Consider the following 25,624-nt stretch of genomic DNA (forward strand, 5'->3'; position numbering starts at 1 on the left):
TCTGTATAGAATCATTGCAGCCGTTGTTGAGATTAGTTGTGCAAATGTACAATCTATATTCATAATCATAATTATCTTTTTCCTTCTAGTTTATTTTTCTTCAAATTGTGATTTATTGAGTATTGATAAATTAATTTCTTCAAAAATTATTTATAACATTTTATATATTTGCTTCATTAGAATCATATGAGTAATAGGATTTTAGACTAAGTGAACTGAATCTAAAGGCTGAATTGGATAATTTGATTTGACTTAAATCTAGCCGCATGGGTTAAAGTTCAACAAATCAACAAATTTACTATGCAAAAATGACCCTAAGTCACATAAAGCCAATGCTAAAGCCAAAACTTGAAAGTGACAAAATATAAATTACACGAAATCAAAAGCAATAGCGTACACATGGCAGAAAGCGAACTGGTTAAAAATAATACTTTTAGATTCCTACGCATAGTATCAGTTAGTAAAAAGTAAAAAATCACATGAGAAGTGAACGTGTTTCTTCAGGAAAAAGCGGTTACAGCATTGAGCCGGCCGGTTCTCTGAAGGGCCAACTTTTATATTAGGCCCGCCCGTTTGACCTTCGGGTCGCTCTCTTCAAAGTGCTTCGTCCTCTGGTACAGCCCACCCTAAACCCTCAGACAGAGAACCCTCTCTATCTGTGTGTATTATCGACAATGCTCTCTCGTTTTGTTTCCAGACACTCTCAGCTCCGTCTCTTAACCCTAATCGCATCACCATACCACTCATCAATCCCTAAATCTCATTCTCTCCACACTCTACACCCTCCACTTCGAAACCCCAATTTCAACTTCTTCTTCGAAACCTCTCGACGTTTCTCAAGCAATCGCAACAACAATAGTGGAGACAACAGCGGAGATCAACCGACATCGACGTCGGACTTGTGGAATCTTTCGACGGAAAATGACGATTCCATCGATTCTGTGTTCGGAGACGACACCGGAAATCTCGAAGGATTCGCCGCCGGCGAGATGACTAGGCCGAACGATGAATCGTGGTTGAAGGATTCGAGGGACGAGGGAGGAAATGGCGCTGATATATTTAAGGGGGTTGATAAGGAGATTGGAGGAGAAAAGACTGTCGATGATTGGGCAACAGCTGAAGGGAATAGGCCATGGAGTTTTGGGGATAAAGAGAAGGAGAAAAACGTGTTCAATGTCGGAGACACAGAATCGGAAGTGAGTGGTGTTGTTGGTGAAGATGAGAGGCTGGAGACTCAGAAGAGTGAAGACGAGAGGGTGGATAATCAGAAGATTGAAGATGAGAGGGTGGAGAATCAGAAGAGTGAAGATGATAAGGAGCTTGAGAGGGAAGAGAAAGCGTTGTCTGCTGTACTAAAAGGTAAGCCTTAGTACTTCTTATTGTTCCTATAAATTCTTAATTATCAATGTAGAGACATAAATGCATCTAATTGGGTAACTAGAAGCAAACCAGTCAATGCTATCAGTCAACAGTTCATTTTAAGAGTTCTAATTTATTTCATTGTTGGTTATTGTGCTTAGTTGTGACTTGATTAGGTTCAATGATTAACATGAACTGAAAAATTCATGATTAGGTGTTCGAAATGAAGTCAATGAATGTAGTGCTGTGTTATTTCTGATGAGGGGCGATTTTCATGATCAAGATTTTGTTCTAGTATAGGCTATATAAGCATTAAGCACTGAATGAAACATACAAGTAGGCTTATTTTCTAGGAATTTTATCCTAAGATATTTAATGATAGAAAAGGCGGCATTTCTCTATTTAATGGGTTTTTGCCATTTTCAGTAACAGTGGGTTCTCCACTTACGTTGTGTATTTCTGTCTGATTTTTAGGACTATTTCCCATCCACTCTCCAATAACGATATTTGTAGCTGAAACGAAATAGCTACTGGTGCATAAGCGCTTTATGATTGTCAATTTGTCACCAATGATGGGAAGTATTTGACAAATACTTTACTGGTTGGCAGTTCTATATTTTGGCAGGTAGGGTTGCCAGTTACAGAAGTGAATATACATATCACATTGATCTTGTGTTTCCCTGCTTCCAGTCATATAGGGTTGTAAACTCGACTCAAGTAGTCCTTTCAGATTGTAGGTTCAGTTTGAGCTTGCTCATCAGGATAATTTGTCTTCCTATGGGCACATTAATCTGTAATTGTGTTAGAATTCAGGACTTACATGGTCAGGTTCGCATAACTTGCAGACTTTTCTTTTAAATGTGAAGTCCGTGATTCTTTCTACTGGTGTTTGTAATCTGATTCATGGACACTATAACACAATCTTATGAGATCAAGGCACTCTTTAAAATGAGTGCTGAAGTTTTCCTTCAAAATGTGCTTTATACTAGCTTATCAGAATATGCAATAACATGCAACTATTTAGGAGTTTCATCCTTTAAAGTTGAAGGTATCACTCGGGAAGCATGTTCCTTGGAAACAAAGCTATGAAGAGTACTGCTGAGTTGTTAAATGTTAGGACTTGACCGGAACCCTTTTTGACAAAGTTCACATAAGTTTATTAGATGAACCATGTGTCATATTTCAGCTTCTACTTGTCATGAGTATTTCAAACTGATCCACTCTGAACCTATCTAATAATAAACATCCTCAAAAGTTCAGATGCAGTAATTCTTCTTAGTATGGCGTTTCTTAAGTATTACAAATCACAAGCTTCCTTGTGTTTTTTACCCTGCCTATTTTGGCCATGCAACCTGTTACTGAATTCACAGGTCCATAGAGTACCTTTTTTGTTTTTGAAGTTTGTATTTGCTGTATTTTAACTGAATCTATGGCAGTTGGGCTGGAATATAACTTTGCTTCATCATGTCATCTGAATAGAATCAATAGCTTCTAACTGAAGATAGTATTGATCCAATATTTCTGATTGCAGGTCCAGATCGTGCATTTGGTGACCTCATTGCAGCTTCTGGAATCACGGAAGAGATGCTGGACGGTTTGATGATTATGAAGGACGTGGAAGATATCCAAGGATTGCCTCCTCTTAGTGAAATAGAAGACCTGCGGTATGAGAAAAATACCAGAAAATCAACGAAAGGTGAAATAGAGCGCCAGAAACAGGAAGAAGTTGCCAAAGCACGAGTGGTAAAAGTAGATGCAAAGGGAAGGGCATATGGGACAGGAAAGAGGAAATGCAGTATAGCCCGTGTCTGGATTCAACCTGGCGAAGGCGAATTTATAGTTAATGACAAACAGTTTGATATCTATTTTCCGATGCTTGATCATCGTGCTGCTCTCCTTCGCCCTTTCTCAGAGACGAAGACTCTGGGACATTGGGATGTCAAGTGTACCGTGAAAGGAGGTGGTTTTTCAGGTGAGGATAACTCTATGGACTTCCATGACAGTTAATGACAGTTAATGTTAAACTTATTTTTATTCTTTTTAAACATAATTTAGCTTCTGTCCTCTTTATATTTTAGTATTAGTTGTCCTTAAATCCTTTAAAAGTTTATTCACTCTTGTTATTTTTTTATACTTTGTGTGTGTGTGTATATATATATATATATATTTGATAAGTAATACTTTGAATATTTAAGTTTCTCCTTGGTCATACTTTCGAAACCAAATAATATCTGGTGTTGTTTCTCAAGGAATTAATGCTGAGAACATCGTTCTTGTTTTTAAACTTTAAGCCATTGAAAGCTATAGATATCTGAACTTCTTTGGGCTAACTTTATTTATTGTCACTGGCCACTCTCTCTCACTTTCTCTCATTCATTTTCTTTTCGTGCTCAAGTACAATTTTCAGTCTCTTTCTTGCATACTGAACCTTTATAACCAATTTCTGTAACACTTCTATGGTACAATTTTTGCTCTTAACCTTTTTGTTGTCGCACTTTATTGTTATCCTATTATAGATTGTAGTGGAATTGTTCTAAATTTTAAAAAATATGGATTTTATTTAACAAGCCCTTATCCTAAAAGCCATACCTAACCTTTGACACTGATGGAAAATGAGATATGACTGGCACATGTGAGCTACATGTGTTTTGCATCTACTTTTGGAGGAGGGGCAAAAATAGATAATTAGGGTTAATATTTTGTAATTGATGGAAAACGAGATATGCCTGGCACACATATTGATCACATGTGTCATTTATATCTTGTTTTCCATCAGATACGCTTTGCAGAAAGTGACTTCCTCATTACTTGAACCTGCGTTATAACTTTTGAGCTTTTCTGCCGTGCCAACCACCCTAACAGTTTAGTTTCTCTGTTTTGCTTATTTTCTGAAAACTTGTATGCACTAGAAGTAGAGATTTCCAAATTCTTATGTCTTTTTATAACCATCTTAATAAGTTCCGCCTTCAATCTCTTGAGTTTCTTTATTTCTATTTCATCTGCTTTATTTAGTCATCTATCTCAACATTGTTGATGGTTTCCTTGTATTGCTCTATAGTCTGTGCTGGACTTGTGAAAATCAACTTGTGTTTGAATTAATATGTAATACCTTTGGCAACCTTCTCTTCTTTCCTTGCCTCTTGAAATGATTATTTTTTTTTCCCAGTTCAGTCAAACAAAGCTTTTGCCTATAGGAGACATGGTGAAGAGAATATGTGAAGGCTTCTTAGGTCTAAATAACTGTTGACATAGGGCAGCTTGTTCACTTAGATTCCATTTCGTTAGAGAAGGCCATAAACTACACGGATAATGGACTGATTTTGTGCAGACTAATTGTCGTACGTTAGGAGTTCAGAAAAGCATAAGAGAACCAAGTCTTTATAAAGTGACCAGCACTACACTTGTTTCCTTTCAAATTCTGGTACTCATGATTATAAATCAGCCTTTGGATTATAAATGTTTGTATTGCTTTTAATGTGCACCAAAGAGTTGGGAACCTCATTTTTGCAAGTTGGATCAGGCATTTAGATGGTTCATAACTTCATATGCTCAATGAATCTTACTTATCAAAAACAATTTACACAGTTCATATGCAGGGGTCTATGGTATTATTATGTGCTTGCATGCTGTCTGGTGATAGAACTTAAAGACACGTGGTTCAAGCTAGAAATGGGAGGATAATTCCAGAGCATTTACAGTCACTTATCACTATATGTTGATTCTCGAATTTCACATACTAATGTTTTCTTGACATTACTGTTATAGGATTTTGAGCCATTCTTCATAGAATATGAATTTATGAATGTGCAATAGTTGGTTCTTTCCAATATTTGCATGTGGAACTTGACTGAGGTCAATTATGTGTCTGTTGTGATTCTTTCTTTCCTGAAGTTTTTAGTTGATTCTGATGGTCTCCTTTGATCCACAAACTAAATTCTCTCTGTATCTGCTCCAATGCAATACACGAGTACTTTTGTTCGAGTATTTGATGAATTGAGGTTCAAGTACTTTTGTAGCTGTTCCAATGCAATAACTCACTCAGTTTTTGCTTCTTCGTTATCTCAAGAGAACCATTAATTTATGCATTGAGGTTCGATTTTCCAATTTGATGAATTTCAAAAGTAAGGTGATGTTAGCTGCGCTTGTGGGCTGAAGTTGGTGGTTTAAGCTAAGCTTCTAAGATGTAATTTTTCACTATTAAAATAGCTATAATGTGAATACTATATTACTGGTTGGCAAGCAAACCTGCTTTATCTATTTTGTTAATTGTACTTCAAACTTTTGCCTTCTATTTTTGTTTTGGGTAGTATTCCTGAATTTCTAAAACTGAATCTGCATACAACAGGTCAAGTTGGTGCAATTCGTTTGGGAATCAGCAGGGCCTTACAAAACTTTGAACCTGGTCTACGCCCTCCTCTCAAAGCAGGTATTTACCATGAAGTTTCTTTTTATGTTGATTTTTGTATTTTTACTTTGAATAGTAGTACTTACTATCTGCACCTCTTCCCGGGAAAAAAACCCACATATTTTCCTATCACTTCTCAAGAGAAGGTAGCATGTAATGCAAAAATTATCTTTGGATTCTTTTGGTCCTGCAAAAACTCTCTTTGTATCATTGGTATAGAGATGTCTTGCCTTGATTCTTCCTCAACCTGAGTTGTCCAGAATTAATGAATTGGCTTTCTCTACGGTGCCTGTTATCATACATAATTGTCATATACCTCATCTCTTGATCTTCTCACCAAATATGTGTGTCTACCAGTTGGCTTCTTGACGAGGGATGCACGAGTTGTGGAAAGGAAAAAACCTGGCAAAGCAAAGGCAAGAAAGAGTTTCCAGTGGGTTAAGCGTTGATTAACGATTGCTAGCTGGCTCCTACATTGTCACAAGTTTTTGTAAGGGACATTGTTATGTATTATTCTCTTTCCAAATAAGTTGATATGCAAATTCAGCTGGCCTGGCATCTTTCCTGTAATGTAGCTTGTAAGCCAGCGTTCACACCAGTAGCAGCCGCATAGCCATGAAGATTTTTTGTTAACCCGAAATCAATTTTCTTTCCTTTTTCTTTTTCATCGGAGCAAACGTCTATCAGCTGTGTTTTAATGCATTAATGCAAGTGATGATTGTAGGGGCCTTTACGGTAACTTGGCCTTTTTTGGTGTGCGTGTGTGTGTGCGTGTGTTGGGTGAAGATTTGTATTGTGGTGGGACTGATACCAAAATGCTCACTGCTATTTTCTTTCAACTGCTTGCTGATGATACTAGTTTTACATGATTTAAAACAGTTTCAATCTTACATCCTTTCTTTTCTGGCAGTCCCAACTCTTAAATTGCCATTAACTTATCCATGAATTGCATTGCTTGTTTAATATGGACGAAGTTCCATATTATCAGGCTTTTGAACTCAAATTCAGTTTTTTTTTAAAAAAAAAAAAAAAATCTGTTACAAATTCCAAAAACAAAATGGAGAGAGAGAGAGAGAGAAGTACATTGATATTGAATTTTGGTAACTGGTAATTACTTAAATTTACCAAAAACTAGCTTTTCAAATAATAAAGGAAAATCTACTTGACCAACGAGTCTTCTTTCTTTTATTGTAATTTATTTATTTTTGTTATATCAATTAAGGTATGTATGGTAGTTTATGCTTAACAATGGCTATATATTTATGTATAAATGACTGAGTGAACTAATAATTTGATGGAGCGCTGCTAATAATCACAAATGAACTAAATTACAAATGAACTAAATTACTACAAATTAAGTGGAACTATGTGCTGTCTGATTTTTTAATGAAGTGGGGGATTTGGTCTAGAGAAATTTTTACATGGTCCGAGACTGGATATATAAGTAAATGTGTCAGTTTTATTTAAATTTTTGTTTGCGGCACCTATCGAGTTGTGATTGGCCAGAACGTAATAATTTTTCATTTGGACTTGATTTTATATAAGAAATATAAAAAATCGAAGGTTCACTTTCTAATATTTTGCATATATAATCAATCAAAACTTGTCCGTCGAGCAAAACAAATCTCTAAATTGATCGCCTAAAATTCATTTTAAAAATCTTATTCTCTGGACCGAAACTATTGTTTTGTATAACTATGCTATATGATCAACAAAAGAATGAAGAACTTGAATGGCCTCCCAAAAAAAAAAAAACAAAAACAAAATTTATTGTCTATAAATATGACACAGCAAATGGAACTGTAAGGAAAAAAAACAAACACCTGAATACATTTTGATACATTCGTGGTGTTACAAACCACGTAATGCTTGTATGGTGTAACAAACCATGTAATAATTTTTCAACAATTTTAAAAAAATACAATTTAGTTAGTTGAGGGCTTTAATAAAAAAATTCATAAAGAGTTTCAGATATAGTGCAAAAAGTTGAAAGTCGAGGGAGTTTAGCACAATTATACCTTAATTATTTGATGGACATATCGGTAAAAACGCAGCGACTCAATCACAACAAACCCTAAACCCTAAAAATAAACCATAGATCCTCAATAAAAACCCCCTCTTCGCAGCTCATAACTCATTCCATCGCAAAGCCTTCTTAGCCTCTCTTCTCTGTTCACTATCGTTACTTCACAAAAGCTGTGCAGAGATGGCATTCCCTTCAAGAGGAGGAGGTACTTTCTCTCTCTATCACAAAGCCTTTCACAGTATCTCTCTCGCGTTTTACTATCTTCGTATATCCGATTTAAAAATCGGTTTTTGCTCCGGAGAACTTTATTTTTTCTGCTGAAACAAACATCATTAAGGGCTTCGAACAAAGCTAAATTTTACTTCTTTGTATTTGGTTGATTGATTTGTAGGTCGTGGTGGTGGAGGGTTCAGAGGCGGCCGTGGTGATGGAGGGAGAGGAGGAAGGGGCTTCGGAGGAGGAAGAAGCCCCGGAGGCCCCAGAGGTGGCGGCGGCTTTAAAGCCCGTGGGGGCGGTAGAGGTGATGGAGGGAGAGGAAGGGGCAGAGGCGGAGGCGGCCGCGGTGGACGTGGTGGTGGAATGAAGGGAGGGAGTAAAGTACTGGTTGAGCCTCATAGACACGAGGGTGTGTTTGTTGCGAAGGGCAAAGAAGATGTTCTTTGCACCAAGAATTTGGTCCCTGGCGAAGCTGTGTACAATGAGAAGAGGGTCTCTGTTCAGGTTGTTTGCCTCTTTGATAATAACTTTCATGTAAATTATTCTTATTATTATTTTTGGTTTTAATCTGGTGGTTAAAAGTTGTTTAGAGGGTGTTCTTATTCAGATGAGGCACTTTCCCTTCTGATCTGCATTTTATTGTCCTGGGGACGAGTGACCTCGGCTGATATTAGCATATTCCAAAACCTTAGTCTTTTAAGATATATATATGTGTGTGTGTGTATGATAGATCCACAGCTATTGTATGTTTTAACTTGGAAAAATTACAAGGAAATTGTACTTTAAGAATTATTAGAGCATCAGGTCCTATCACTGAAACTTATTAAGTTTGTATTCACTTTTAGGACTTTTTTAATCTTCAGTCTTTCTGATGAAACTATATTTTTATTGCTGTGTCATTGATGAATCCATGTTATTATTGTAGTATTGTTGTTGAAGCTATGCTATTATTGTAGTATTAAGCTAAACGAACTCTTTGTAATCAATGGATAAATTCATTGTTGAATTTAGTTTCTATATAGAGCTTATTTGTTGGTATTTAGCTTAATTGGTTAATGAGGAAACCGCTGTTGAGCTCCTGTATATGAAGGCATAAGTTGGTTACCAGTTTGGAACTTGTTTTGTTTGTCATAGAAAGCATCAAATTTACTCTGATAATTTAAACAGTAGTGAAGTTTATGTTATTAAGGGTTTGATATATTGTGAGTTATAAGAAATTTCTGCATATTCTGTGCATTAATGTCTGGGGTTCATAATATCTTTTTTCAACATTTTGCATTTCATTTTTGTGTCCTTTGTGCTTGGTTGGAATATGACGTACAAACGTTAGGGTTCTTACCAGTTGTCTTTGATTTTGATTTTTCCAATTCCCATAACATCATAAGAACTCATTATTCCCCGTAAATACCGGTTGCAAGTAGCAAACCACTCTTTATGCGAACCCGTTTTACACTTCTGCCCCTAATTTTTTCTGAAGTTGTTCTTGCTTCTTAATGATGCTAAAGGGAACTGCTTTCTCTGTCATCCACAATTTGATAGTAGGTCGCAGAGTTCATTTTTGCCCCTTATTTCTTTTCTAGTTGATATTGGATTATAGTGTATTTTACTTATCCATGCATGTTTATGAATATATTGAAATTTTCTTTTCCCCTCAGATAGAAGATGGAACCAAGGTTGAGTACAGGGTATGGAACCCCTTCCGTTCAAAGTTGGCTGCTGCCATTATTGGTGGCGTTGATGAAATCTGGATTGTAAGTGTGTGCTTTGCAAACTTTATTGACCCCATTAGGGTTTTAACCGAATATATGCATTATTAAAGATGTTTCTTCCTTGTTTTTCCTCATGACATGTATTTTATGAGAGCTGCTTTCTTGTTTTTTGTTAACTTATATTTAATCAAGAAACCTGGGGTTCGCGTTCTCTACCTTGGAGCTGCTTCAGGAACCACTGTCTCTCATGTGTCTGACTTAGTTGGCCCTGTAAGTAATTGTTCTCCTAAAATTATGGGTTTTGCCATTCAAATTGAAGTGAGACTCATGTAACATCATTTTTTTTTTTTTAATGGCAGACTGGCGTGGTCTATGCAGTGGAATTTTCTCATAGAAGTGGTAGGGACTTGGTCAACATGGCAAAGAAGAGAACAAATGTCATACCTATCATTGAAGATGCTAGACATCCAGCCAAGTACAGAATGTTGGTGGGCATGGTGGATGTGATTTTTTCTGATGTTGCTCAGCCTGATCAGGTTTTCTTTATTTCATTTTTTGCATTGAATTGTTTCCTCCTGAGGATTTACAAAGTAAAATGGGATGGGTATGAAGATTGGTTAAACTTGTTAGAGTGCTTTATTTGATTCATTTTTTTTTCACTTTTTTTTCTTAATTTGTTTGGTCTTTTCCTTTCAATTATAATTGGATTCAATATTCGTGTGTGCTAGGAGTGTTCTCTTATGTGGTTATTGCAAAATGTTTTTGAATCTTCGCTTGTCCTAAAGATATTTAAGCTATTTGGAAGATAGTACTAAATTAGCCAAGTAGAGGCCCTTCCATGCTCTGGAGTGATGCTACTTTAATTTTGGATGAATTGTCTTGGTGATTAAGGTTTATAGGTATGGTCGTTTTGCTCAATTTGCTTCTTGTGTAGCAATTTGATGATGATCATATAAGTCTGGGATGTAGTTGTTATGCATTTGCTTCAAACTAAAAGTTTTGCAGTTTGAGAGATCCAATTTTCATTGTTTCTTCTGGGTGTTTTGTGTTTTTTTCTTCTTCTTTTTGGGGATCTTGATGATACTTCCTTGCCCTTGAACCAAAAGTTGTGAAGTATGAGAGTTCCAATTTTCTCTATTTCTTTGCTTTTACCAATTTAGCTTGACTGAGTTTATAAGCAAAGCACATGATGAGTTACTCGGATTCCCCTTCAGGACATCATGGGTGATGCAAACCCGAGTTTCTGATGCAATTCCACATTGTCATTAGTTACTTCTCTGTATTTATTTGACACATCTCACCCAGTGTTTGCAGTTCCCTGTGTGATGTTACTTCCTTTCTTTTGGACTACAAGTTTTGAAGTTTAGTAAATTTTATTTCTCTCTTCCTTTGCTTTTACAATTTTATTTTATTTCTCTCTCTTCCTTTGCTTTTACAAATTTAGCATGGACTTGGCCTTATAAACAAGCATATGATGATTTACTCGGATTCCCCTTCAAGACATCATGGGTGATGCAAACCCGAGTTTTCTGATGCAATTCCAAATTGTTTATAGCTGCTTCTTTGTATTTATTTGACATGTATATTGCTTAGTTTTTGTAAACACCCCCCCACACCCCCCCAACCCACACACACACACTTCTCTTTTCTTTCTCATTCTTATGATGAATTTGTCAAAGCTGGAAATGGCATAGAGGAACCCAATTTTATTACCATGCTTTTTATTTTTTATTTATTTATTTATATATATTTCGTTTGTTTAGTGATTAGCCTTGAGCATGCCATAAAATTCGCAAAATGTTTCACAGGGTTGCCTGTGTTTAATTGCTGTGTTTCAAATTTGATTTCCCATTTTTTTTTTAAATCAAATTTTTATAATGTACTGAAAAAGTTGGGATTGCATTTGTGGAGGAAATTTTTGTGATTCTTCAAAAATTTATACTCCTTGGTTGATTGTGCATTTATTCCCAACGATTTAGGCTGTTTATTTTATTTTATTCTATTATTTTTGTGGGTGTGGACTTGTTGACTGTATTGAGCTTGGGCTTGGTTACTATAATTGTGTGCTCATCTGTGTTTTAGCTTAATGTGTAGTTCTTGATTATGCATGGTTGAGTTCACTTTAATGCTTGTACTGATCATGTATACTCTAGTTTTTTTAGCATGTGACAGTGCTATCGCATCCTTCAGTAAAATGATTGCCAACTGTTAGGTTATTCGTTGCATGGCTGGTTTAGATCAAATTTCAATGCAGGACTTTGTGCTTTTGATATACAATTTGTCAAGGCTCCTCTCCACATAATCAGTCCAGTTCCAGACATCATTTATTATTTTACCTTGTGTCTATAACTCGCCCTAACATCTATAAAAAATTTCAAGGTTAGGCCTTGAGGATTGATGTCAAAAAGACTGTACACCATGCACTTCAATCACAAACCAAAAATAAGGTTGCCAACTTGTAATAAAACCTTAAAAATCATTCTCTCTTTGCTTTTTAGTTACTTTTTAACTGGTTCATTACCTGTCATTTTGCATATCTTTATAATTTTCTAAATCATCTAAGGTTCTATTATTAGATCCTCATGAAGGTTTTTTAGCTAGATGCTGAATGGATTTGGATTCATTTTCCTCAGTAGTTTTTCGTTACTTCCCAGCTCTTTGCCATATTTTGTCCACAATTTTTGTGTTTTAACCTCTTGTACCCAACGATCATGGAGAACCTGAAAATTTATTGATTTCTAGTTTTATAAAAACATTAATTTTTCTCATTGACTTCCATTTACAAAATCCTTCATTTGATTCTTGGTATAAAAGCTAGATATTTTAAAAATTCATGATGTCTTGAATCAACTACGTTCTAAATTAGTCATGCATCACCCAACTGTTAGGTTATTCATTGCATGGCTGGCTTAGATCAAATTTCAATGCAAACTTTACGTACTAGTATTGTTTATTGCCAACTGTTAGTTGTTCTGAAATGGGTTTTTGGGTATGGACTATTATTGTAACAGAAAGCAAAACATTGGTCAGCTATTTTTAGTATTAGACACCTATGTTTTACTTTCTGTTACAATTGATCATTAATCTAATACGCAGTTGATTCAACTTGCTGCTTTGACGAGATAGAGTAGTAATATCATATATAATCTAATATATTCTTTTTTATATTTGAATAGCTTCAGCTTCGAACTTATTTAACTTTAGCATAGAAATTATAAATTAATTACTGATATGAAGAAAAAACTTAGTTCATATGCCATCAACTCAGTTTTTGCTGCTATTTTCTTCAAAGTTTTTCATGTTAGCAATATGCCTTTCTACGTAGATGTAGTGATTCCTGGTTGAGAATCTGTTCTCCAGAGGTGGATTATTGCTGTTATTGAATACGGTATTTATGTAATGGTGCATCTTTTCTTGTACTAGCCATTTTTGTTTGATGTAATTTCTGAAATTTGATTGCACTTCTCACTTCTCAGGCTAGGATTTTAGCATTGAATGCTTCATATTTCCTGAAAGCTGGTGGCCATTTTGTTATATCAATCAAGGTATGTGTGGTGGATTTGTAGTTGCTATATGTAGACATGACCGAATGAACTAAGAATTTGAAGGGGTGTTGGTAATAATCACAAATGAATTGGTAGATAATTAAAATGAAAAAGAGCTAGTTTCTGTGATTAGTGGAAACTACTAGTGGAACTATGTAGTGTATGAATTTGTAATGTAGTCCTCAGCTTTATGAAAGGTGTTTTTGTGTTTTCCTTGTTGCCACACCCAATGAATTTGTCGAAGCTAATGTATAATGTTCTACTTTTCAGGCAAACTGCATAGATTCAACTGTTCCCGCAGAGGCAGTATTTGCCCAGGAAGTTAAGAAGCTGCAGGCAGACCAGTTCAAGCCCAGTGAGCAGGTCACTCTGGAACCTTTTGAACGTGACCATGCTTGTGTTGTGGGTGCATATCGCGTGCCGAAGAAACAAAAAGCTGCTGCTTAGCCAATAACTTTTACTTGCCTCGAGGAAGCTCATGGGAAGGAAGGAGGCCATAAATCCTTGGGAAATAATCAGTCAACATTACTTTTTGTCTTTTTTATTTTGCTCGACTGGAATATTTAGAAATTTGTATTGTCAAACTTGATTTTTAATTAATTAGTTTTATTGTCGGCCACTTGAACGAGTTTGTGAAGTACATGTTTGTGTTAACTTGATTTTACACCTGTTCAGGATACCATTGTTTGGTGGTAAAATATTTTTATTTTTATTTTTATTTTTATTTTTGGTGTTTTTAATTGTAAAAATATTAAATTTTAACTTAAATAATCTACTCATCACAATTTTTTATAAATTATTTTATACAATGGATTCGAATTCAATCTTGATTTAGGCAAAAAATAAAATTAAAAAAATTTATTGTGTGATCCTCAATGTTAATATTGTTTTTCTCCCGGGCCTTATTAGCATTTCTCAATTATTACGGGCCTGTTTGGTTAATATTTTTTTGCTTTTGCTAGTTAATTGTAGCGAAACAAATGCACGCGCACTTTCAAAATTGAGGCCAAAATCGGAAACCCCAAAATGATGCTTTTGTTTGCAAAAAAATTCACTGAAATATTATATCAAAGACATGAATCTTTATTTTTTTATATGAAAAATCAAAGAATTGTTGTGAATCGATTTCAAATTGAAGATTGTATCAAACAAGCTTCTAAATAATGTTGAACACACTCTAAAGCAAAAACATTACTTCTATATTGGGTCAAAACAAAAGCACAAAGCATTACCCGAGTGACCTGCGCTTCTACCATTTCACGGGTACAACTTTGCTATTTCACTGGTACTATTAAAAGTCTATTTCACGGTATTGATTCTCTATCTGAATGAATAAAGGATTAATGGATATTTAAACTGTCAAAAATTGGTTATGCATAAAATATTTTTTTAAAAAATATTTTTTGGTATTCGTTTCTCATAAAATATTTACAAAAAAAAAATATATTAAAATCTAAAATAAATATTTTATTCATTAATTTTCGACAAGTTATTTTATATGTTCCACCCAAAGGACTCAACATTGACCTAAATCCTTGCCAAACACCAAAAAATAAAAATAAAAATAAAATAAATTTTTTTGCCTAAAATGTTGATTTTTTGGCTCAATCATCATCCATGACATCATCTTCTTGGCCTCTAAGTATATGTGTTCAACAAGGTTTATTCTTGGCCTCAAAGAATGTGTGCCCAGCAAGCATCCCCATGCTTGGTCTCCAAGTCTATGAATAGTGATGATATTTTGGCTATAAATAGCCTTGATCTCCATGGTTCAAAGCATTCAACAATTGAGTGAGTTTGCTTAGTAAAGAAAAACAAAGTGTGAGAGAATTTTGGATGTAATTGGGTTTTGTTTTTAGTGTGAGACACTTAGCCTTGTATCTCTATATTTCTATAGTGAAATATTGCTCTGTTTTTTCTCCGTGGATGTAGGCACAGCCGAATCACGCAAATCCTTATCTCATTTGTGTGTGCACTATTTTTATTTTCTTGTCATTTATTTTTAGTCAAGGTGGAGATTCTCTGACAGAATCTCCACCTTGACTAAAATTCTTCATCTTGGCAAAAATTTCGAATGAGCCACAAAACTCCATCCTTAGCAAAAATTTCTTCGCGTTAGCAGAAATGATAAGATAACATCATAAAGAGTCTTTCTTCAACACAATGTGAGTAATAAAAATAACGCCATCATCATCTTCTACACAAAACAAATTAATAAAGAATTTTAGTTAAGTTTGAGTCATCCTCAAACTTAACCACCAGGCTCACATTCTTCAACCCATGCATACCTTGTGCAGCCACAAGCATACCTTCAGTATTTCTGTTAAACTCTAAACACTTATCAAAGACACCCTCAGAAATTTCAAGTTTGACATCTCCTTCAGCAACCTTCTCCAACCGCCCACTAACCACCGGTTGGTAATGAAAAGTCATATTCTCACTCTTGTGGAAAATAGGACGTCCTTGACTTTTCTTTGTATTTCTATTGTGACCAACTACTTGCCTCCTATACATCTTAATGGCACTCAAATGGACTATCTCATTGCCACCAAGATTATTGTAAGTCAAAATTACACCTGTCCTAATGGGTCTGTCTCCCTGTAAGGACTGCTGCAATTTCGGTTGCCATCTGAAAACGGATTTCATTCTCCCACCATGTTGTGTAGTCCCCTCACAACCCTTGTGAGAATTAGGATCGTAACTCCCCTTTTTAACTTTTCCTTTACCAAAACCTTGTTAAGTGAGCAGGGCTTACATCTTAATGCGCCAAAGACTGAAACTAATCTTGCTCTCAAATTTCTCAATCTCTAATTTTGTCGACATCTCAAAAAACTCCCCCACAAGCTCTGATACCAATTTGTTATGAAATAATGATCGAATAGGAGTTTATAAAAATAAGAGAAAAATAATGTCAAGAAAATAAATAGGCACACACAAACGAGACAATGATTTATACGTGATTCACCCTCACAAATAGGGTTACGTCCACGGGCGATGATGATTCGTATCACTATAAAGAAGAAGATTACAAATTGAAGAACGTTTTGGTTCTTCCTCACAATAATCTCTTTTCTCACACCACTCACTCACTTACCAACAAAGAAGACTCACTCAAAACACAAGAAATACCCCAAATAGTATATGGTTTATACAAAGAGAAAAAACCCACCCAAATACAAACTTCAACTCTCTCTTGAAGATTGTACACACAAAAGGATTTTCTCACACACACAAAACCAATATACTCTCTTGATCCGAATAGTATCTTACTCTTAGATGCCTCTCGGATGCTTTTCATCGAATGAGTGCAAGACTACTTATAGCCAAAAATATACTTGGTGTCCAAGTATATTACAAAGCTTACTTTGGAAGCCAAATAACATTTGTTGCCCAAGAATAATTCTTGCTGCCCAAGAATTTCAAAGCTTCCTTCCGAAGCTAATTTGGGAGCTTCACCATCATACTTTTTTAGCCAAAATTTTTTTGTCATGTCATAAATGAATTTAAGACAAATTTCTAACATAAAAAATATATATATATATTTTCCAAGAAAAATATTTTAGGCAGCCTTAATGACAAGTGGCGTCTTTAATGACAAATGCATCTGGTTTGCCCACATTGGCGGCTGCTAGTTAAACTCCTCACAAAAAAATTCATTTGTTTATAAATGGGAATTATTTGAGCCAAAACCTTGTGGTCTATAAGCTTCAACAGCCAGACTGGGTGTTTATTTCTTTTTTTTAAAAAAAAACTTCCTAAGCAAACTTTTATCAACAAGCAAACCAGAACACAAGAGAAAAGAGAAGCAATCTCCTCTGAAAAACATAGATTTGGCTTTACTGAAAAAAGGTCCATAGTTTTTGTTTCTATATGTAAGTTTAAAATGTCAGACGTGGGATTTGAACCCACGCCCTCTCTTGAAGACCAGAACTTGAGTCTGGCGCCTTAGACCACTCGGCCATCCTGACAGTTGTTACAAGTTTATAGTTGTTAGTGAAGTACTTTAATGGGACCAAACCTCAGAATCTGTATAAATGATACAAGGTCTCCACCTAAAACGGCAGGTTTATGCACAATTTCAGTATATCAAAATAATAATAATAATAATCTTATTTCTGGTGGCAAAGCCAATTACTTGTATAAACTTTTTCTCTGATTCTCTGTGATGCAAAATTTCATACATTTACTTTGAAATTTTAGGAGTATAGTGGTGGACCACTACTATTGTAAAAACTCACTCTATCATATAGTATGTTATTGGTCGTTTTGGATCTAAGCCCACAAAGTTTTGCTTTTGGACTTTATCCCAAAAAGTATACCAATTAGAGATGACATCACCGCATATAAGCGATGCCGGATTGTGCACTCATAACTCACCCAATGTGGTAACTTGCCAATAACTTGTATCCGTCCATAAGGTTGCCACAATCATCCCTTTTGGGCCCATCGTCCTCGTTAACCACACTTCTAGCTAGGTGAGACAATATTTGTAACGACCCACTCCACCACCTTTCCCATACCCAGGCGATGTGGGAATATGCACCTGTAACTCGTCCAGTGTGATAGCCTGTCAATACTTTGCACCCGCCCACAAGGTCGCGACAATTATAATACTAAAGTTCAAATTATAGCATGTATTTATTTTTATAAGTGGGTGATGTATCATTCAATTTGCACTGCAATATTCCGCAAGAAGTGTACCGGAGAGCATTTTGGTTCGCTTGGAGGGGTGGGTTGGGGGCAATCTCTACCTCACATTGAATGTTATATTAATACATCACGCCAAATATAATCTCAAAAAGTCATATATTATTGGGAGAGAAAATATGAGAAAAACTAATAATCTATTAATTTATATTATAAATCAAGCCTCACCCATTATTTATAGTTGCAAGAGAATCAAAGAAGAACCAGAGGTTTCTAAGGAAGGTTAGCTCAAAATTGCCAACTAGTTGAAAATGCAAAAAGTACAATGGCATACAAAAGCATTACACGAGGAAACAAAAACCAGAAAGACAATGAAAATTGTAAGGATTTGCCATCAAAAGCTGATTTCCTCTTTATCAGCTACACTTCTTAGTTGCATTGTCTTCCACTCTCCCTCCTTTCATATATTATCGGCTATCTTCTCGGTTTCAATGTCTTGCCCTCCCCATTTTCTCATCCTATCTGTCGTCTGCTCCACCTGCAATCCGATTTCTCAATATATTTACAACCACTTTTTGTACTTTTTCACAAAGCAAAAGTCATTATCAAGTTTTAATGCATCCACAAACAAACATTGTCAATTTATCGACCAAGACTTCAAAAGGGAAATGTAGTTTGTTTTACCAAGAATATTTTTTTTTTCAGTTCAAAAAATATGTCCCAAGGATTGCATTAGTTTCAAACTTATGTTTGTTGGTACAGAGAGAATCCAGTAGGAGGCTTTTTAAGGCTTTAGGAGATTTTCAAATATTTTGGTTTTTCATCCAAATTCTGGTTTCAACGAAATCAGGATTGTGAAATGTGAAAACCACAATTTAAAACCCCAATCACACCATCTAATCAATCATTACATCAAATATCATTGAGGCCACGTAAAGAATGACATACTTGCTAATGACAAATTACATACCTCCTTGTTCCAGTTGGTTTTGTAAACTATAATCAGAAGGAACACTGTCTGCAGAGCAGTTCCCGATATCATGCCCAGCCAAATTCCCTACAAATGTGAGCCCATCAGAACAAGAGCTAGCGCGAAAAGAAAAAATAACAGGTCTGATGGAGATTTGAAGTAGATCAGCTAATATTCGTATGATATAAAAGCAAGTAGCATCCGGAAAATTGGAAATGCTGGCGATAAAGAAAGTCTTTCAATATAAACAAACACCATAATCTTCTCTAAACAGCAGGAAGACATAAAAATGGCCTTCTACTTTCTACTCTAATCTTTACACTAACCAATCTACCGGAGAGACTAAAACTAGTTAAGTGAGTATATAACATAATGCAAATTCTAACCCGTAAATGATTCAATTTCTTCACCAATACCACATAATGACAGCGCTAGCACACCAACTAAGTAAATTATTAGAAGGTTTGAACTCCACAAACCATTTGAATGCTAGGACTCTATTTGAAACTAAAGCCAAACAAGGTAACTTTGAAAAATTAGGAAATGTGGTCAATGCTTCTGAGAACCAACACAGAGCCAAATTTGTAATGTATATTAGACAGGTTTATAATCATAAATCAAATTTTGTTATGCAAACTTAGAAAATAGATATTTACCATCACTCCCATATCTGCTTTGTAACCGAGAAGGAATCCTAGAGGGAGCCCAAAAACGTAATAACATCCCAAGTTTATATAAGCCACCAAAGCTTGCCATCCACCTCCAACAGCAACGCCTGCAAAATCGATGCAAAAAACAAATTTAAAGAGAGGGGAAGGAGGAAATTAAGAAGAGGCTCTCGGGATCCATTGTACAAGGTAGATGTAATTTGAAGTGCAAATCAACAGGATACCTGAGATCACTGGCTGGACACTGTTGACAACCATAGTGATGCCAAGAAGGTATGCAAGTTTAGCAACTGCTTGTTGCAGGACCTTGCTGCTTGTGAAAATGATGGCAAAATAGTCTCTAGCGCCCATGACAACAACCATGCAGACTAGCCCAATGAGGAGAGACTGGACGATTGTGACATAGACAGAGTATTTGACGGCTCTAGAATGTCCCAATCCAAGCTCATTGGAAACCCGAACACTGGAGTGAAAAGAACCGAAATGTTAAAAGGAAATCAATCCGATATAGTTTGGCTTAAAGCTAACCGTGACCACACCATTTTGACAAGATTCTTCAATTATATTCAAAAAGAAGAAGGAAACAAAATCATAAACAAGAGTACACAGAGTCCCATTTACCTTATAGCAGCATTTATTCCAAGGAACACCATGAATTCCCACCCATTAAGGTTCATGCTGAAATATAAAACCAAAAGAATATGTAAACAGCTCAGGAAACATTAAAATAGCTAGTAAATTAAACAAGAACACAACATTCCAGATCAAATTAATGAATAAATTGACAGGGCATATATTATCCACAACTCATGCTGTTAAAAATCACAGCATGGTCCAAAAAATTCTCAGGCAATGTTAACCTATTCCTGTTTATAATTATTACAATGACGATGAAATTTGAATTCATGACCTTGCCTGCTCTAAAACCATGTGAATACTGCTGCATAGTAACACACAATGAATTGTATAGAAATGATGCGTAGAAGAAAGCTAATAATATTACCAAATAGAAAGGGATCCAACTGCAATCACTGGATTCTCAAGATGGCCGGTAAGGATAATTATACTCATCATATACCACACCTCTAGGCACAGCATTATAGCCGATTCGAGGGAAAGCCGAACAAAAGACCATATCTCCTTGAATGCCAACCATGACAGTCCTTTCCACCCTTCATTGCACCAACCTACAACGTAAATAACTTGAGATATTGCAGTTATCCAACTCGAGAGGTCGAATGCCAGAGCAGCACCATTAGTACCCCAGCCTATTACATAAATGAATAGCCAAAGGAATCCAACATGTATGAGCAGTGCCACAAAACCGATCCACGCAATCACACTAACTTTGCTCTGTGCCTGAAGGAACTTTTGGGCGGGGAAAATGATAGCAAGTGCGAACAATTGGGGGATGATTTTGATGGTGAAGGTTCCGGCAAGATCGGCAATATCATCTTCTTGACCGAGGAGCTTTAGTATTGGGGTAGTGAAGAAGTAGATGGGCAAGAGAATGATGCAGGTGACCCAGAGGATAATCCATGAGCGTTGCATGTAAACGCCAAGCAAGTAAACTTGTCCGGCGCCAAATGCTTGACCACATAGTGTCTCAAGTGCACTCCCCATGCCAAGCTACAACAACATTGCAAAATGGAAATCAGCCTCGTTAATTCATTTCCATCACAAATTATATGATATTGAATGCAATACTGGCATGCTTCATAAATTATTCATAAATTAGTACTCCTCTGTTTCAAAAAAAAAAAAGTCTCCCTTTTGGGGGAACCGAGACCCTCACAAATTGAAGAGTCGCGACTTTTTTAAGGAGACACTTTTTTTGAGAATGAGTAGATAAGATAATTCAAAATACTCATCAGTTTCAAAAAAAGTCTATCTTTTGAGGAACCACGACTCTCACAAATTGAAGAGTTACGGTTCTCCAAAAGAGACACTCTTTTTGAGAGTATTGAAAAGTCGGAGTTCTCCAAAAGCGACTCTTTAAAAGTGTCTCTTTTAGAGAACCGCAACTCTTCAATTTGTGAGTGTCTCGCGCGGTTCAGAATTATATCGCACTTGATTCAATTTTTTAAAAATTCACTAAAAAAAAAAAAAATACATATTTTTAAAGAATGTCTTTTACAGTGTAATGTAGGTACCAACCGGTGAGGATTCAAGTATTGTCCTTATTTGAAAATTGGTTGTTTTTTTTTTTTTTTTTCTTTTCTCTCTCTTAGTTATTATAAATTATTTTTATGAGACAAACCAAGCAAGTTCAATATATATATATATATATATATATATGAACAAGCATCATAAAGATTTGAAAGAAAAATTAAGTATTTCAGATACCTTTTGCATAACAATTTGCAAATTTCACATCTTGATTTGGAGAACGAGACTTCTCTGATTTTTGCTATAAAAAGCAAGATGGAGATATTTCAACAAATATGACGTCAACCAAATAGTAAATAAGAAATTAATTAAATCAATATTCTAAAAAGGGTGTGAACTTAGATTTAAGAAAGCAAACTATAAAAGGCACTCATGTGAAAAGAGCCCTATTTTTAATTGAGTTTTTCACTTTTCTAAAATTGTCAGCATAATTTTGTAGGATTTTTTATATTAAGCTTTCTAAAAATGAAAACTGTTCTCATAAAACTAAAAAGGCGAAATAAAAATACACAGGTCATTAAGAAAGAGTTGGAGAGAGGGATTAACTCCAAGAAAATAACACATAAACCAACAAAGAACCAAACTACAAAGAAGATCAATCACATCAAGTAGTAGTTTGCATGTATTAATGTGCAGAGAGAGAAGGTAGAGAGAGAGAGAGGTGGGCTGCTAACCAGAAAACCGAAGGAGAAGGTACCGATGACAGAGAGAGCAATAGCTACGGACGACAGCTCAATATTTCCGAGATGGCCCACAAATATGGTAGTCACTGAGTTAGTTCCGTACTGACAAAGTATATTGAACACTATCGGACCGGCGATCTTCCACAGCTTCACCGTCTCAATCCAGAACACCCTCCTCATCTGTCTGTAGCCTTTCACCGGCCGGTAGTCTCCGTCGTCGCCGATCAGGTCGGTGTCACCGGAGGAGCCGTTAAGCAGCGGCGTCTCCATTCTCCCGCCAAATGACACGTCTCCAGTCCGGATCGCTTCCGGTTGTCGGCGTCGTCGGCGCAGGAGTGAACCGGAGACGAAAAGACGCTGCTGCTACGACGGCGTTTTGGCAACTAGTAATAATATCCCATCATTTTTGTGTAATCTTATCTCACCTCAGCTCAGTTTGTTGACTGGCTGGCTATTCCGCTCTTTTCTTGAGAGCGGTTGTGAGCATGAATGTTTCGTGTTTCAGTCTACTACTATTTTATAAAGAGTCTGTATGTATATTTGATTTGTTATATAATGTATATATTTATACGTGCCATGTTGGAAAATTTAAATAATTCAATGTTTGTCATGTTTTTCGATTTGTACACCTAACTACCAATCAACTTTCCCCTCGGTGAGTGTCTTGTGCAAAAGCAAATGCGTTGTATCTCGTATGATTAGGAGTTGCCCCTCGTTATTACTCCAAAAAAAATTTTTAATTGTTGTCAATATTTAATAAATTAGTGATATTATGTAATTATTATAATTCATTTAATTAAGTATTTTTTATTATTGAAAGCAACAACGATATAAATTTATTACTTTGTATTACATTCTCGATTTAACAACATTGGAGTATTATAATTTAATTATATGACATGCAAGTGTTGTGCAAGTGTTACATCTAGTGAGTTTTATCTTGGTACATAACGTTGTGGTTGTTTCATTCTCAACCTACACTAGGTTTATTTTATCGTAATTATTATTATTATTATTTTTAAATCTTTTTTTGAATTTTTTAGGTAAAATATTTATTTTATTTTTATCTTTCGGTGTTTGACTAATATTTAGATTGAAATTGAGGTCGAGTTCATCAAATGTGATATGTAAAATAAGTTATCGAAAATTAATGAATAAATTATTTTTATATATTTTTTTTTGTAAATATTTTATAATAATCAAACACCATTATATATATATATATATATATATATATTTACATCTAAATAACCGGAACCTTAGATGTGAAATTCTTTACAAATCTTTAATTACACTTACATTTATAATATATAATATAGTGTGTTGCATAAGTGATGTATATTGCAACATGGATTTAAAGTGGACGATGGCACATAGACAAAAATATGCCCAATATATATATATATATATATTAGAGAATTGTCGGTGTCACTTAATTATATACAATTTCGTTGGACTTATTCTAGTTCTTTTTAAAAGTATGATGAGCTTAAAAATCGTGAAACTTTTGTTTTTCTCTTTCGTGTGTAGAAAAAGAACATATTTTCTTAAGCAAATAAAAGTTATTTATTATAATTCATTGAAATTGTAACAACTAGTTTTTGTAGCATGCAAGTTTATGAAAGGATCATATTTCCTACCAATCAATGGCCAATAGAGAGAGGTAGGTGGCAGAAAAGGCTGAGAACAGAAGGCTTTCTTGGTCCACGTACTGACATGGAATGAGTTTGGTAGGCTGAGTGGGCTAGAGATGCCCGCGTTTTGAGTTTTCTCACCGACGAAGGCGACGTTATTAAATTACAAAAAATTAAAACTCACCATCCCGGTCATTTCCTATATCGTTTCATTATTTTCTTTCGTAAAATTATTGCACTATAATGTAATACGTACGTTACATTATTGATACCGAACACGACATATAATTCTCTCTATAAAAGGGATCCGAATTCTTTGTATCAAATTTTAATTGGCATTCATTAAGGGAAAAAAGGAACGTTAGATGGCATGCTTATACTTGATAGTTGATACCTACTTTATTGTTGAAGAATAGTTTGTCCATTTCATGAAAAATGGTTGGACTTAATTGTGGAGAGAGAGAGAGGACAGACAACTGTGTTGTGAAATTTCAGTGCAATAATTATTTAAAATGAGATTGGAATAGGGGGACTTCGAAGGTTCTCCAGCTTTGTTGGCTTGACTAAGTTCACCAAAAAAAAAAAAAAAGAAAAGGAAATTCAAAGATATATTTATGGAAATATTTAAAGAGATTATCTAAATATTATTTTGTAAGTAAGTTTTGAACGTTGGATGCAATTATTAATTTATTATTTGTCATACTTTTCATATCCCATTCTTCGTACTAAAGATCCAAATCAATGGGTCAGTGACCTAGCAATTTTAAACACTTACTTTTCAAAGAGTGATCAGAGATTCAAGCTTCGGTGGAAGCTGTGAGAAATATATATATATATATACACACACACTAAAGATATAATTTGCGTCTAAATATAACCGTGTCCAAATAAAAATAATAAATTAATCAAAAAAATTAACGAAATAAATGTTATAAGGGAGAGTTTTTCCGCGTTTAATTCGAATTCGGATAAAAAAATGAATTAATATAAATAGGTGAGTATATTGCGTTACCCCAATAACTTAAATTTTTTAAAAAATAAATAAAAGTCCACACGTTACACTAATGCTTCGTTCGGTAGGACGGAAAAAAATTGGATGGAAGGAAGGGAAGAAGGGAAAAATGAGACATCCCTAGAGAAGAGAATATGAATTTCCCTCTTTTTGTTTTGTTGGGTGGAAGTGAAGAGAAAAAATTGACAACTTCCTTTGTTCGTTAGGAGACAGGGGAAATGATAATTTTATATTATTTTTATCCTTATACCCATCAGTATTTTTTTTATCTCTAATTTCACTCTAATTTGTTGTTTGCCTCTTTTATATATATATATAACATTAAATTGAAAACAAAATCTAGCATTCCAAGGACCACTATCCCTATTTTATTTCCGATAATTTTAACCAATATGAATTTAGCTTGACATCATATTTTTATGAGAATGTGAAAGACATTGTCATCAGATTAACAATGGGGTGAGTAGTCAAGGAGCAATAATAATTACACTTTTTTCCTCTGATCCTTTTTTATACTACTAAGGCAATTATAAAACAAACAATCCACACACAGACACACACACATATATATATATATACAC

At 35.1% G+C, this 25,624-nt stretch overlaps 3 protein-coding genes and 3 non-coding genes across 6 annotated transcripts; 4 read left to right on the plus strand and 2 right to left on the minus strand.

Annotated features, from left to right (window-relative positions):
* Positions 1–584: 584 nt before the first annotated feature.
* On the plus strand, positions 585–6,673 carry LOC132312664 (small ribosomal subunit protein uS9m). Its single transcript, XM_059811128.1, has 4 exons — positions 585–1,359; positions 2,891–3,331; positions 5,705–5,785; positions 6,122–6,673. The coding sequence occupies exons 1-4, from the start codon at positions 675–677 to the stop codon at positions 6,211–6,213; spliced, it is 1,299 nt and encodes a 432-aa protein (XP_059667111.1). The 5' UTR covers positions 585–674; the 3' UTR covers positions 6,214–6,673.
* Positions 6,674–7,840: 1,167 nt separating this feature from the next.
* Positions 7,841–13,879, plus strand: LOC132312665 (rRNA 2'-O-methyltransferase fibrillarin 1-like). The gene is made up of 7 exons (XM_059811129.1): positions 7,841–7,995; positions 8,182–8,510; positions 9,662–9,757; positions 9,908–9,985; positions 10,075–10,251; positions 13,192–13,260; positions 13,531–13,879. Exons 1-7 carry the CDS (start codon positions 7,971–7,973, stop codon positions 13,705–13,707), a joined length of 951 nt encoding a protein of 316 aa, XP_059667112.1. The 5' UTR covers positions 7,841–7,970; the 3' UTR covers positions 13,708–13,879.
* On the plus strand, positions 10,896–10,966 carry LOC132315488 (small nucleolar RNA snoR60). The gene has a single exon (XR_009483675.1). It is a non-coding gene; the product is annotated as a small nucleolar RNA snoR60 (small nucleolar RNA).
* LOC132315489 (small nucleolar RNA snoR60) lies at positions 11,181–11,252 on the plus strand. Its single transcript, XR_009483676.1, has one exon. It is a non-coding gene; the product is annotated as a small nucleolar RNA snoR60 (small nucleolar RNA).
* Positions 13,880–17,144: 3,265 nt separating the features above from the next.
* TRNAL-CAA (transfer RNA leucine (anticodon CAA)) lies at positions 17,145–17,228 on the minus strand. Its single transcript has one exon. It is a non-coding gene; the product is annotated as a tRNA-Leu (tRNA).
* Positions 17,229–18,087: 859 nt separating this feature from the next.
* LOC132312667 (protein DETOXIFICATION 35) lies at positions 18,088–22,935 on the minus strand. Its single transcript, XM_059811130.1, has 7 exons — positions 22,389–22,935; positions 20,549–21,174; positions 20,167–20,223; positions 19,770–20,008; positions 19,534–19,652; positions 18,878–18,964; positions 18,088–18,445 (listed from the first exon to the last, which is right to left on the minus strand). The coding sequence occupies exons 1-7, from the start codon at positions 22,665–22,667 to the stop codon at positions 18,368–18,370; spliced, it is 1,485 nt and encodes a 494-aa protein (XP_059667113.1). The 5' UTR covers positions 22,668–22,935; the 3' UTR covers positions 18,088–18,367.
* Positions 22,936–25,624: the final 2,689 nt, after the last annotated feature.

The sequence above is a fragment of the Cornus florida genome, unplaced genomic scaffold (assembly GCF_030987335.1).
Source record: "Cornus florida cultivar Cherokee Brave unplaced genomic scaffold, ASM3098733v1 CherokeeBrave_3.0.0_Hap2_Chr06, whole genome shotgun sequence".
Taxonomy (NCBI): domain Eukaryota; kingdom Viridiplantae; phylum Streptophyta; class Magnoliopsida; order Cornales; family Cornaceae; genus Cornus; species Cornus florida.

What these genes read in the sequence shown, in the direction of transcription:
- LOC132312667 (XM_059811130.1), bottom strand. Translation starts at nt 22,667, where the DNA reads ATGGAGACGCCGCTGCTTAACGGCTCCTCCGGTGACACCGACCTGATC. An exon ending in GGAATAAATGCTGCTATAAG is followed by an intron (nt 20,009 to 20,166) that starts GTAAATGGGACT and finishes TTTTCACTCCAG; the next exon opens with TGTTCGGGTTTCCAATGAGC. An exon ending in TGTCCAGCCAGTGATCTCAG is followed by an intron (nt 19,653 to 19,769) that starts GTATCCTGTTGA and finishes TCGATTTTGCAG; the next exon opens with GCGTTGCTGTTGGAGGTGGA.
- LOC132312664 (XM_059811128.1), top strand. Translation starts at nt 675, where the DNA reads ATGCTCTCTCGTTTTGTTTCCAGACACTCTCAGCTCCGTCTCTTAACC. An exon ending in GTTGTCTGCTGTACTAAAAG is followed by an intron (nt 1,360 to 2,890) that starts GTAAGCCTTAGT and finishes TTCTGATTGCAG; the next exon opens with GTCCAGATCGTGCATTTGGT. An exon ending in GAAAGGAGGTGGTTTTTCAG is followed by an intron (nt 3,332 to 5,704) that starts GTGAGGATAACT and finishes TGCATACAACAG; the next exon opens with GTCAAGTTGGTGCAATTCGT.
- LOC132312665 (XM_059811129.1), top strand. Translation starts at nt 7,971, where the DNA reads ATGGCATTCCCTTCAAGAGGAGGAG. An exon ending in ATTCCCTTCAAGAGGAGGAG is followed by an intron (nt 7,996 to 8,181) that starts GTACTTTCTCTC and finishes ATTGATTTGTAG; the next exon opens with GTCGTGGTGGTGGAGGGTTC. An exon ending in ATTTTGTTATATCAATCAAG is followed by an intron (nt 13,261 to 13,530) that starts GTATGTGTGGTG and finishes TCTACTTTTCAG; the next exon opens with GCAAACTGCATAGATTCAAC.